Source organism: Nerophis lumbriciformis, linkage group LG38, assembly GCF_033978685.3.
Source record: "Nerophis lumbriciformis linkage group LG38, RoL_Nlum_v2.1, whole genome shotgun sequence".
NCBI classification, from domain to species: domain Eukaryota; kingdom Metazoa; phylum Chordata; class Actinopteri; order Syngnathiformes; family Syngnathidae; genus Nerophis; species Nerophis lumbriciformis.
In genome coordinates this window covers 8,084,112-8,099,111 of record NC_084585.2, presented here as the reverse complement: position 1 = coordinate 8,099,111, position 15,000 = coordinate 8,084,112, and the positions used below count along the sequence as shown (strand labels likewise).

Genomic DNA, 15,000 nt, shown 5'->3' with positions numbered 1-15,000 from the left:
TGTGGAATGTGTGGCCTGTGAGATTTGACTAAGGCTCTCATTCCTAAAGACCGAGGTCAGAGGGCACTGCAGGGCATAGGAGGGAGAAAAAGAAAAGGACGGAAGGTTAGGGACAAGGGGGTGGGTTAGGGGTGGAGTTCTGAACCACGCCAGCATGGGCATTGGACCCCTGAATACCACTCCACTATGACCTGTTATGACAGGGATCAGGGCTTTATGCTGAGTGGCTTACAGCCACAATCCATAGTTTGAACTGACAGGGAGACGCAGCTCATGTTGTTTTGCTAAGCTGATAAAGGCTGATGGGAAACGCAACCAAATTTGAGAACTGCATAGGTTATTCATAAGTCTTCCATATTAGAGAATCAGTCATTGAATACTTGTTCTTCCACAGGACTGCGAACTGGCCCAGTGTCCAAACAGCCAACCTGCTCAACCAGGACCCAAAGTCCCTTCTCATCAGGGCCATAAAACCCAATGGCGATTTGGTTCCTGGACCCAGGTTGGTGATCCTGATCAATGAACTTGTCCCTGTGCAGGTTCCCTTCCTCTTAACCCTTTCTCCTCTGTCCAACAGTGTAGCGCCAGCTGTGGCAAAGGGTCACGGATGCGTTATGTGAGTTGCCGTGACAACCACGGCGGCGTGGCAGAGGAGTCGGCATGCGCTCACCTCCCGAAACCTCCTGCCCGAGAAGTGTGCTCCGTCGCCGCCTGTGGACAGTGGAAGGTTTTGGAATGGACAGCGGTAAGAAAATAAACAGAGAACCATATTTTTCGGACCAAAGGGCGCACCGGATTAAAAGGCGCACTGCCGATGAGCGGGTCTATTCAGGTCTTTTTTCATACAAAAGGCGCACCAGATTATAAAGCGCATTAAAAGGGTCACATGATGATTTTTTTCTAAATGTAAAAGACTTCCTTGTGGTCTACATTACATGTAATGGTGGTTCTTTGGTCAAAATGTTGCATAGATGATGTTTTACACATCGGCATGGCGTAGTGGGTAGAGCAACCGTGCCGGAAACCTGAGGGTTGCAGGTTCGCTCCCCGCCTCTTACCATCCAAAAATCGCTGCCGTTGTGTCCTTGGGCGGGACACTTCACCCTTTGACCCCGGTGCCACTCACACCGGTGAATTGAATGATGAATGATAGGTGGTGGTCGGAGGGGCCGTTGGCGCAAATTGCAGCCACGCTTCCGTCAGTCTACCCCAGGGCAGCTGTGGCTGTGAAAGTAGCTTACCACCACCAGGTGTGAACGAATGATGGGTTCTACATGTAAAGCGACTTTGGGTACTTAGAAAAGCGCTATATAAATCCAAGTTATTATCATCTTCAAGCCGCTTTCTGACAGTCGCTTCAGGATGCGCCGGTTTGTGGGCGGGTCTTATTTACGTGGCTCACCTTCGACGGCGTCTTCTCCCCGTCATCTTTGTTGTAGCGGTGTAGCGTGCAAGGACGGGAGTGGAAGAAGTGTCAAAAGATGGAGCTAGCTGTTTTAATGACATTCAGACTTTACTTTAATCAATAACGGAGGAGCATCTCCTCATCCGTGGCTCACTAGTGCAACAACAACGCCGGAAATGTGTCCCGTGAAAAACCATCGGACCGGAACCCTCTAATAACTAAAGTTCCTTGGGTGAATAATGTAAACTCACTACAGTTTTTAGCGCTTTGATAGCTAGTCTACTGACAGATACATACCTGCCAACTACTCCGGTTTTCCCGTAATTAGTACGGTTTTCATCAACCTATTCCGGGTTACGGTTGCAGTGATAAAAAATACGGTTTTTCATTAATTAAAAAAAATTATTTTTAAAAAATGCGCGAGGCTATTTATAGCACCGCTGCCAAGCACGAGGCACCTGTTGCCATTGTTTCCAAACGAGCGAAACGATCATGGAATCAGCCGGAGAAAAATCGCAAACGAGTCTTAAACCGAAAAGAAAACTGCAGTCATTCCGTGAAGAATATTCAAAAGCCTATCTGGGAATAACTATCCGTTCCAAAAAGGGTGAAAACTACGCGAATTGCACCTTGTGCAGACAAGATTTTTCGATCGGACACGGAGGAATTAGCGTTGTAAAAGACCACGTTGGGACAAAAAAACACAAGTCTAATGCCGTTGCTAGCGATACAAGTGGAAAACTTTCAACGTTTTTCGTCGCCCAAACAGATTCTTTGGATGTGATAAATGCCGAACTTTTATTTACGGAGGCAATAATTGAGCAAACAAAAAGGTAATGACACCAATGTTATCTATTGGAATTGTTTAGTACTGTTATACTGTTAAAAGTGTTTATACTATTTATGCTTTCAAGTCCAAGTTGAAGAAATCTTGTTAAATGTTGACAGCATAACTACCAAAATACAGAAGTATGTCCTTAATATTTTTGCAGTGCTATTTCTGTTGAAAAGTTAAAATGATTACATTAGAGATGTGATGTGCCACTTTTCAAGTGTCTGATGGCTTAAATTAATTTTCATTCATTTTTCATATTTTGAATTCTTTTGAAAGGCTTACAAAAAAACTACATTTGAATTGTAATTCCATGCTATTGACAGGACTATTAATTTTAATGAAGTTAGCTTACCATGTTTACAGTATGATAATTGTGATAGAAATGTGAATTTTAGGCACAGAATATTTTTTACAATTGAACAAGGCAGTAGATTATACAAGCTTGGACAGAAAGTTAATAATGACACCAAATTTTTTTTTAATGGAATTGTTTAGTACTGTTTTACCATTTTACCGTAAAAAGTGTTTATACTGTTTATACTTTCAATCAACAAATTGAAGTCTTGTGAAAGGTTGACAGGATAACTGGCATTAACTGTCAAAAATAATTTCAAACTATTGAAGTTAGCTTACAGAATAAACATGTCAATCAACCCATATGGTTTTTGCTGTAATATTTTTGTTTTGAAAAGTCACTGTGACTGATAGAAAAGTGATGGTTTTAGCAACATTTTAACCTGTCTGAATGCTAATAATCATTTTGCGTCGGGGGGGGGCGATGCCTGAACCCCCCCACCAGGACTTTGTCCTGGACCTACCGGGGCCTGCAACCCCTGGACCCTGGCTACTAGGTTTTTCTGATTTCAAAAGTTGGCAGGTATGATAACATGTAATGGTGGTTCTTTGGTCAAAATGTTGCATAGATGATGTTTTACACATCATCTTCAAGCCGCTTTCTGACAGTCACTTCAGGATGCGCCGTTTTGTGGGCGGTCTTATTTACGTGGCTCACCTTCGACAGCGTCTTCTCCCCGTCATCTTTGTTGTAGCGGTGTAGCGTGCAAGGACGGGAGTGGAAGGAGTGTCAAAAGATGGAGCTCACTTGTTTTAATGACATTAAAACAAACAAAACAAACAGGTATGTCATAATATTAGCCCATTCATGCAAAGCAGGACTAGGATCACTTTAAAAAAGACAGAGTAGCAGAGGTGTGGACTCGAGTCACATGACTTGGACTCGAGTCAGACTCGAGTCATGAATTTGATGACTTTAGACTCGACTTGACAAAATGTAAAAAGACTTGCAACTCGACTTCGACTTTAACATCAATGACTTGTGACTTCACTTGGACTTGAGCCTTTTGAATTGACATGACTTGACATGACTTGCTACTTTCCCCAAAACCCAAAGATGAAAAAGTTATTCGGGAGCGCTCCGTATTTTTCATTGTGTACTTGTCTATCAGCGTTGCGTGTGTCAGCTGGTGTGCTGTCAGTACAACAGCCAATCAAATTAGATCTACTTTGTTTTCATCACACAGCATTCATCCAATCAAATTGCAGGACAACCAACGAAGAAGACATGTACAAACCACACGCCAGTGAACAAAAAATGATACCTAAAATAATTTCGTTTGGGTATAAAAATTACGAGGTGGTCAACACAAAACGGTTTGCAGTATGCAACACATGCGGTTCCAAAATTACTGATGGAGAGGCAACAACTTCCAACTTCGTCCGGCATTTGAAGTTGCACAAAGAACGGTAAGTTTTGAATGTAAGATAACGTTTATTGGCTAAGTAACGTGACTTTTATTTGCTGTGTAGTTAAATCAGTGAGGCTGTAAACTCACTGCTAACGTTATAACGTTATTGCAAACACGGGAATCTGTTGCAGTTCACTACCTTATTCATACTTTTTGTTCAGTGATTTTTTTAAGCAGGGTTACGTTAGTCAATATATCACACGTAACGTTAGACGGCGGTCAGCAGCACCGCGTATTTTAGCCACCTAAAAAAAGACAAAAATAGTAAAATAAAGGTCAGTTAAAATGTATACTATATTATGAATATGTGTACCGTTTTAGCTAGCTTTCTGACATACTGTTGGTTGTTTACCTCAGTGGTCCCCAACCACCGGGCCGCGGCCCGGTACTGGTCCGTGGATCGATTGGTATCGGGCCGCACAAGAAATAATTTTTTTTCTTTTTCTTTTTTTAATTAAATCAACATAAAAAACACAAGATACACTTACAAGTAGTGCACCAACCCAAAACAACTCTCTCCCCCCTTTTGTTCTGGGCATTGAACATGAAGACTCTTCCTTCACTGTTCCAGGTGGCCATGAGAGTCTTGGCAGTGCCTGCCTCCAGTGCTCCAGTGGAGCGAGTTTTCAGCCATGGTGGCATCATACTACGCCCCCATCGTGCACAAATGACTGACAGACTCTTGACTAATTTGTTCTTTTGCAGATGCAATGCAGCATAGGGCCCTGACATATAAAAAGTACAACTTTTTTGTTATGTTCACGTATATGTCATGTTTTTTCAATGTTAACACTTTTGTACAAATAAGTACATTTGCACTTTATTTTTCAATGTGTTTGTTCTGTAAAGGAATGAGTTCATGTTTAAAATGACTGGTTAATAGTGCTATTATGAAGTGCAATGTCAGCACAATTTTCTTTCCTGCAATTTAAAATGCACTTGTTTTAATACATAAATACAGCGTTTGAAAAGCATACACAATCTGTGTTAATATATTAGTCTGTGGTTAAAAGGACTTGAAAGGACTCGAAACTCAAAATGCAGGACTTAGGACTTGACTTGAGACTTTCCAGTCTTGACTTTGGACTTGACTCGGGGCTTGCCTGTCTTGACTCGGGACTTGACTCGGACTTGAGGGCAAAGACTTGAGACTTACTTGTGACTTGCAAAACAATGACTTGGTCCCACCTCTGCAGAGTAGACCCCCCCTCCATGTGCATTATGAATGTAAACAGATGAGAATGGTAAAGTAGCGTCATGGTGGCCTAGGCCTATAGCAACATTACTAAGGGATGATTCAGGACATCGCATCTAATGTGGAACCAATGCAGAAAAGCTTGAACGTCAGAAATGTGATCTCCTAGTTCCTTTTAGCACAGTTACAACAACATTCTGGATCAGCTGAAGAGCCTTCACAGACTAATAGTCAATGCGATAGCATTTTGCAGTACGTCCCCGTAAGACATGCATCTGGTTATCCTTAATGGTATTCGCCTTAATTAGGTGTCATTCAGAATTTATTTTCCTCCAAGTCTATTTACTTTATATGCACTTTCCCCAAAAACTAACATTTGAGACTTGACAGGCTTTAACAGCTAAGATGCAAGTGCACTGTGGCCTAGTTTGTGTGTCTGTGTGTGTTATGCCTGTGAGTGTGTGTGTGTGAGAGAGAGAGAGGATATGGCGAGAGGCACACATTTTTTGAGCTGTGAGATCCAGGGGGGTGCAGTTAGGGGCTACAACCTTGCTTCCAGATGGTTTTCATCAGCACGCTTGTGATACGGTACTGTTAGACCGCAGGTCTGTTCACCATACACACGAGTACACGCACACAAGATTATGCAGACCCAGTCATGACCACCAAGCCAAAGACACTCACTGACCTTTCTAAGGGAAACGCTCAATCAAAGCAGTTTTAGAAGCCCTTTTTAGCCACACACACACACCATTTTTTTTAACATCTGGTTTGCCCCACTTTATTTAACAACACACACACAAGCGATATGTCAGGGTACGCGAGTACGCGGATCTAAAAGACACGTACGAACATCTTAAACATAGGTACGCGTATCTAAAACACAGGTACAAAGATCTAAAACACAAGTATACGGATCTAAAACACATGTACGCAGATCTAAAACACAAGTACGCGGATCTAAAACACACGTACTCGGGCCTAAAACACACGTACTCGGGTCTTAAACGCACGTACTCGAACCTAAAACACACGTACTCTGATCTAAAACACACGTACTCGGACCTAAAACACAGGTACTAGGATCGAAAACACACGTACTCTTAACTAAAACACACAAACAAGGACCTAAAACACACGTACTAAGACCTAAAACATACGTACTCGGATCTAAAACACACGTACACGGACCTCAAACACACGTACTCGGATCTAAAACACACGTACTCCGATCCAAAACACATGTACTAGGACCTAAAACACACGTACACGGGTCTAAAACACCCGTACTCGGACCTAAAACACTCGTACTCGGATCTAAAACACACGTACTCGGATCTAAAACACACATACTCGCACCTAAAACACAGGTACTCGGATTGAAAACACACGTACTCTGATCCAAAACACACGAACAAGGACCTAAAACACACGTACGCGGATCTAAAACACATGTACGCAGACCTAAAACACACATACTCACACCTTAAACACACATACTCGGATCTAAAACACACGTACTAGGACCTAAAACACACATACTCGGAACTAAAACACACGTACTAGGATCTAAAACACACGTACACGGACCTAAAACACACGTACTCGGATCTAAAACACACGTACTCGGATCTAAAACACACGTACTCGGACCTAAAACACACGTACTCGGACCTAAAACACACGTACTCGGATCTAAAACACACGTACTCGGATCTAAAACACACATACTCGCACCTAAAACACAGGTACTCGGATCTAAAACACACGTACTCACACCTTAAACACACATACTTGGATCTAAAACACACGTACTCAGAACTAAAACACACTTACTAGAATCTAAAACACACGTACTAAGACCTAAAACATACGTACTCGGATCTAAAACACACGTGCTAGGATCTAAAACACACGTACTAAGACCTAAAACATACGTTCTCGGAACTAAAACACAGGTACTCGGATCTAAAACACACGTACTCGGATCTAAAACACACGTACTCGGGCCTAAAACACACGTACTCGGATCTAAAACACACGTATTCGGACCTAAAACACAGGTACTCGGATCTAAAACACACGTACTCTGATCTAAAACACACGAACAAGGACCTAAAACACACGTACGCGGATCTAAAACACATGTACGCGGACCTAAAACACACGTACTCGGATCTAAAACACACGTACTCGGATCTAAAACACATGTACTCCGATCCAAAACACACGTACTAGGACCTAAAACACATGTACTCCGATCCAAAACACACGTACTAGGACCTAAAACACACGTACACGGATCTAAAACACCCGTACTCGGAACTAAAACACACGTACTCGGATCTAAAACACCCGTACTCGGAACTAAAACACACGTACTCGGATCTAAAACACATGTACGCGGACCTAAAACACACGTACGCGGACCTAAAACACACGTACTCGGACCTAAAACACACGTACTCTGACCTAAAACACACGTACTCTGACCTAAAACACACGTACTCAGACCTAAAACACACGTACTCGGACCTAAAACACACGTACTCTGACCTAAAACACACGTACTCTGACCTAAAACACACGTACTCGGACCTAAAACACACGTACTCTGACCTAAAACACACGTACTCGGACCTAAAACACACGTACCCGGACCTAAAACACACGTACTCGGACCTAAAACACACGTACTCGGACCTAAAACACACGTACGTGGTTCTAAAAAACACGTATTACGTCGATTTCTAGAACGGATCTTAGGCGTTCACTGTGACATGATAAACTAATGGCGGGGATGCTTGTTACTCAAATTTCAAAGCATAACAATTCGCCGAGAGATGGCGCTTATCTCAAAACACTATTAAGTTGGGGCACTCTTAACCCTTTGGGATCACACAAATGTCACAGGTCCCAAGGTTTCAGCCATAAAAGTCTTATACCGTATTTTCCAGACTATAAGCCGCAACATTTTTCCTAAACTTTGAACCCTGCGGCTTAAACAAAGGTGTGGCTAATCTATGGCTTTTTCTTCGCAAACTGCTAAATTAGGAAATGGATTAAGCGAAGAAATCAGTGTACTAAAATGATGCACTTCAAGAAACTGTTCAGACCTTTCTAAGGGAAACGCTCAATCAAAGCAGTTTTAGAAGCCCTTTTTAGCCACACACACTATTTTTTTTAACATCTGGTTTGCCCCACTTTATTTAACAACACACACACAAGCGATATGTCAGGGGTTTGGTCAAAGCCTTTCATTTGATAAATAATGGAATCATGCAACTATTATTAATATGGAGCTATCATTGTGAGTGGTAGTATAGCTCAGATAAAAAGATATGTTCTCTGGGTTTGGCCCTTGTACAAATGTAGTTGAGGACCTCGAACCTATAGCTGTATATATCATTTGTAATCATTCTAACATTTGATATCTTCGTGCCAGAGCATTGCATAAGCGCTGTCCAGTATTTGACCTGATGCATAACAGAATGTGGAGTCTGCTCAGGCAGAGCTGAGAGAGACTTTCTGTTTGACACAAGATCAGTATCTGTAAGTTTGGGCCCTTAAAGAAAATATTACAAGGTTGGATAACAAAGTACGCGAGTACGCGGATCTAAAAGACACGTACGAACATCTTAAACATAGGTACGAACATCTTAAACACAGGTACGCGTATCTAAAACACAAGTACAAAGATCTAAAACACAAGTATACGGATCTAAAACACATGTATGCAGATCTAAAACACAAGTACGCAGATCTAAAACACACATACTCGGGCCTAAAACACACGTACTCGGACCTAAAACACACGTACTCTGATCTAAAACACACGTACTCGGACCTAAAACACACGTACTCGGATCGAAAACACACGTACTCTGATCTAAAACACACAAACAAGGACCTAAAACACACGTACTCGGGCCTAAAACACACGTACTTGGATCTAAAACACACGTACTCGGATCTAAAACACACGTACTAGGACCTAAAACACACATACTCGGAACTAAAACACACGTACTAGGATCTAAAACACACGTACTAAGACCTAAAACATACGTACTCGAACCTAAAACACACGTACTCGGAACTAAAACACACGTACTCGGATCTAAAACACACGTACTAGGACCTAAAACACACGTACTAGGACCTAAAACACACATACTCGGAACTAAAACACACGTACTAGGATCTAAAACACACGTACTAAGACCTAAAACATACGTACTCGAACCTAAAACACACGTACTCGGAACTAAAACACACGTACTCGGATCTAAAACACACGTACTAGGACCTAAAACACACATACTCGGAACTAAAACACACGTACTAGGATCTAAAACACACGTACTCGGATCTAAAACACATGTACTCCGATCCAAAACACACGTACTAGGACCTAAAACACACGTACACGGATCTAAAACACCCGTACTCGGACCTAAAACACACGTACTCGGACCTAAAACACACGTACTCGGACCTAAAACACACGTACTCGGACCTAAAACACACGTACACGGGTCTAAAACACCCGTACTCGGACCTAAAACACACGTACGCGGATCTAAAACACATGTACGCGGACCTAAAACACACGTACTCGGATCTAAAACACACGTACGTGGATCTAATAAACACGTATTACGTCGATTTCTAGAACGGATCTTAGGCGTTCACTGTGACATGATAAACTAATGGCGGGGATGCTTGTTACTCAAATTTCAAAGCATAACAATTAGCCGAGAGATGGCGCTTATCTCAAAACACTATTAAGTTGGGGCACTCTTAACCCTTTGGGATCACACAAATGTTACAGGTCCCAAGGTTTCAGCCATAAAAGTCTTATACCGTATTTTCCAGACTATAAGCCGCTACATTTTTCCTAAGCTTTGAACCCTGCGGCTAATACAAAGGTGCATCTAATCTATGGATTTTTCTTCTCTAACTGCTAAATTAGGAAATGGATTAAGCGAAGAAATCAATGTACTAAAATGATCGACTTCAAGAAGCTGTTCAGACTGAAAGTGTTTACAAAGTTCAAGGAAGAAGTATCCTGATAAACATCTTGAACTTTATTAAAAAAAAGGAAACAAATCTTATCTCATAAAGGATAATAAAGACATCAATGACTTTTCTGTTTTGTTCGATCAGCCATTTTACTGCCGTGTTGTAGGCACAATTACGGTATGTAAATAAACATTATCTCGTTTCACACCGTACTGGTATATATTTCCGCCTTATAGCCCGGTACAGCTAATATATTAAAAACATTTTTTTTCTAAAATATAGTCCAGAAAATACGGTGTATTAATATTTTTTTTACTTTTAACGCTTTTATTGTTAAATCATCTTCAGATCTATCCGTCAATGAAAAAAAAATGTTTTTTAATTTTATTTATTTTTTGTTTTATGCCCTTTTTGTCAAGGAAAACCCTTTTTTTTTATGGCAAAAACACATATTTTGCAATATTTGTGCACCCACCAACATAATTTGTATTACATGTAAGCAAGTATGCATGTATAATTGTTACGGTGTAGTCGCATGTTAATGCGCAGATCGTTTCCCCAAGATGCAGACGGAACTCCGGAGGCAGTGTACAGGTCGGAAAATGATTTATTTTCCATAAATCAGGCAAAATACAGAAAAGTGTGCCGATTGCACGGGAAGCTAAGGAAATAGCTAACGGGAAAACTTAGCATTGAACCAGGAATCAAAGAGTATACCGACGTAACTTGTTGCATGAGCAAACAAGACAGCCAGACTGAGTGTGGCGAAAAGCAGGAATAAATAGTTCTCTGATTAGTGCCCGGCAGCAGGTGAGCGTCCCGAACACTAACAAGAGGCGGGTGAAAATAATCAGCACCCATGGCAACCAAGAAAACACAAACCCATGGGTGCTGAAACAGAACTAACTAAACAAAACATGATGCGAGCAATAGATCATGACAAATATGTATAAGTGGTACTCTATGGTACTCTGGCAGTATCTAGTGGTCGAAGGGTCAAAGTACTCCTAATAGGATTTGCACATATTTTAAAAAGGAAATTCAATTGTTCATGTAAATAAGCGTTATAAAAAAAACAGGTTTACGGTGTATGAAAAAAAAATGGCCATTATAAAAGGTAGTCAGAATCAGAATCAGAATCAGAATCAGCTTTATTGTCATTACGCAAGGTAACGAGATTGAGGCCATTCCATACAGTGCGATGTGTGCATGCTAGAAAAACAATGTGCAAATATATAAAAATATAAAAAATGTAGAAGTGCAATGAATATGGTGTGAAATGAATATAAACATGAAAAAACAAAACAAAAAACAGGGTGGTTGGTGGAATGGGTTATTGCACCGAAGAGAAGGCAGTTATGAGGGACAATGGGGCAGTCCGTTCAGGATGGTTATGGCCCTGGGGAAGAAGCTGTTCTTTAGCCTGTTTGTTTTGGTTTTAATGCACCTGTAGCGCTTCCCAGAGGGCAGCAGGTGGAACAGGTCAGAGCCAGGGTGGGTGCTGTCCTTGATGATGGCACTGGCTCTGTTGAGGCAGCGGGAGGTGTAGATGTCCGTCAGAGAGAGGAGAGGGCGGCCGATGATCTTCTGAGCCGTCTTGACCACTCTTTGCAGCCTCTCCCTGTCTGCTGCAGTGCAGCTGCCGTACCATACCGTAATACAGTAGGTCAGCAGGCTCTCGATGGACGAGCGGTAGAAGGTCAGCAGCAGGTCAGGCTTCAGGTTGTACTTCCCGAGGACTCTAAGGAAGTGTAGCCGCTGCTGAGCCTTCTTGATGATTGATGTGGTGTTGACTGTCCAGGAGAAGTCATTAGAGATGTGGACTCCAAGGTACCTGAAGGTGTGGACCCTCTCTACACGCTCGCCGTTGATGTAGAGGGGGGCAGGGTCGGTGCTGCTCCTCCTGAAGTCGACGATGATCTCTCTGGTCTTGCTGGTGTTGAGAGCGAGGTTGTTCAGTCAGTGGGGGGACAAAAAGGTCCCGGGGAACTCCAATGTATACTCACTCAATAGCTCGTGCTAAAAATTACAGTGCAAATTTTTAAGTTGCTGCTCCTGTAGCCGCTAACCTTTAAAATGAACATTTTGGTGCATGATGTCGTAATAGTGCAATAAAAAGACCCACAAAGATCCCAGGTCTTAATTTGATAAATACCATCGTATTTAACAATGTCATTAATAGTCTGTGATCTTAATTTGTTTTCCAGTGTTCAGTAACCTGTGGTCAGGGTAAGACCACACGCCAAGTGGTCTGCGTCAACTACAGCGACCAGGAGGTGAACGCCAGCGAGTGTGACCCCGACGATCGGCCCAGCACGGAGCAGGACTGTGCCATGTCTCAATGCCCGTCCCACTCCAGCGATTACAGACCCTTCCCGTCCTCGCCAAACAGCAGTGCCAGGAACCTCATCCCTCAGAGCCAATCCCACCAATGGCGGACTGGACCTTGGGGCGCGGTGAGTCAACCACACTCCTGGAAATGAATGGAGGTCCTGGGCTTACGTTTTACACTGCAGGCCAAAGTAGACCAAATCAGAGTTTTTCCAGATGACTGTTTAGATTACACAGAATGTGATCTTTATCAGACTCCAGTATAAATGCGCAAAGGCCCCATTGTGGCTTCGACGCAGGTCGATGGAGTGAAAACAAAGGAAGTTGACCGAATCCCGTAAATGAACAAGGAAGTCGCTACTAGGGATGATGTTTGATAAGAAATTATCGAGTTCGAGCCCTTATCGAATCCTCTTATCGAACCGATTCCTTATCGATTCTCTTATCGAATCCACGTAGGTTGTTCATCCATCCATCCATCCATCTTCTTCCGCTTATCCGAGGTCGGGTCGCGGGGGCAGCAGCTTAAGCAGGGAAGCCCAGACTTCCCTCTCCCCAGCCACTTCGTCCAGCTCCTCCCGGGGGATCCCGAGGCGTTCCCAGGCCAGCTGGGAGACATAGTCTTCCCAGCGTGTCCTGGGTCTTCCCTGTGGCCTCCTACCGGTCGGACGTGCCCGAAACACCTTCCTAGGGAGGCGTTCGGGTGGCATCCTGACCAGATGCCCGAACCACCTCATCTGGCTCCTCTCGATGTGGAGGAGCAGCGGCTTTACTTTGAGCTCCCCCCGAATGACAGAGCTTCTCACCCTATCTCTAAGGGAGAGCCCCGCCACTCGGCGGAGGAAACTCATTTCGGCCGCTTGTACCCGTGATCTTGTCCTTTCGGTCATGACCCAAAGCTCATGACCATAGGTGAGGATGGGAACGTAGATCGACCGGTAAATCGAGAGCTTTGCCTTCCGGCTCAGCTCCTTCTTCACCACAACGGATCGATACAGCGTCCGCATTACTGAAACGCCGCACCGATCCGCCTGTCGATCTCACGATCCACTCTTCCCCCACTCGTGAACAAGACTCCGAGGTACTTGAACTCCTCCACTTGGGGCAAGATCTCCTCCCCAACCCGGAGATGGCACTCCACCCTTTTCCGGGCGAGAACCATGGACTCGGACTTGGAGGTGCTGATTCTCATCCCAGTCGCTTCACACTCAGCTGCGAACCGATCCAGTGAGAGCTGAAGATCTTGGCCGGAGGAAGCCATCAGGACCACATCATCTGCAAATAGCAGTGACCTAATCCTGCAGCCACCAAACCAGATCCCCTCAACGCCCTGACTGCGCCTAGAAATTCTGTCCATAAAGGTTATGAACAGAATCGGTGACAAAGGGCAGCCTTGGCGGAGTCCAACCCTCACTGGAAACGTGTCCGACTTACTGCCGGCAATGCGGACCAAGCTCTGACACTGATCATACAGGAGCGGACTGCCATACGTAGGTTGTTGTATATGGAAAAAAACACACAATATTTGGTTTAACAAAAACTCATTTTTATTTATAAGAAAAATAAAATAAATAAATAAATATTGACTGTTGTTACCCCCCTAATAAAATAAAATAAATAAATATTGACTGTTGTTACCCAAAGTATATTAAGTGGGATTTTTCAGAATAACAAATATATACAGTAACACAAAAACAACCTGTCTCTGTGATCACTACAGGTGTATAAATAATAATATAGTGTTAAATAAAATCAGTCCCTTGGGCAAAAAACTGAAAATAATACAGCTCTCCAAAAAGTGCACTTCTGCTGCTATTGGAACATACTAACTACTAGAGATGCGCGGATAGGCAATTATTTCATCCGCAACCGCATCAGAAAGTCGTCAACCATCCGCCATCCACCCGACCTAACATTTAATCAGAACCGCAAAGCAGCAAAACAGGCCCAGAGCATAATACTACCACCACCATGCTTGACGGTAGGTCTGGTGTTCCTGGGATTAAAGGCCTCACCTTTTCTCCTCCAATACTATTGCTTGGAAACTCAAGACAGCCATGACATTATGTTCTTTACAAGTAACTTTAACCTTAACCTGGTCGTGGAACTGTGGACCAGCTCTATACTCTCGGCAGGGTCCTTGAGGGTGCATGGGAGTTTGCCCAACCAGTCTACATGTGCTTTGTGGACTTGGAGAAGGCATTCGACCGTGTCCCTCGGGAAGTCCTGTGGGGAGTGCTCAGAGAGTATGGGGTATCGGACTGTCTGATTGTGGCAATCCGCTCCCTGTATGCTCAGTGCCAGAGCTTGGTCCGCATTGCCGGCAGTAAGTCGGACACGTTTCCAGTGAGGGTTGGACTCCGCCAAGGCTGCCCTTTGTCACCGATTCTGTTCATAACTTTTATGGACAGAATTTCTAGGCGCAGTCAAGGCGTTGAGGGGA

At 43.3% G+C, this 15,000-nt stretch overlaps 1 protein-coding gene across 1 annotated transcript in view; it reads left to right on the top strand.

Annotated features, from left to right (window-relative positions):
* adamts9 (ADAM metallopeptidase with thrombospondin type 1 motif, 9) overlaps nt 1-15,000 on the top strand; it is a 135,983-nt gene that overhangs the window by 119,442 nt on the left and 1,541 nt on the right. Inside the window, exons 24-26 of the mRNA XM_061932261.1 lie at nt 395-502; nt 578-745; nt 12,434-12,682. Coding sequence (XP_061788245.1) covers nt 395-502; nt 578-745; nt 12,434-12,682 — 525 coding nt within the window. The remainder of the gene's footprint in view (nt 1-394; nt 503-577; nt 746-12,433; nt 12,683-15,000) is intronic.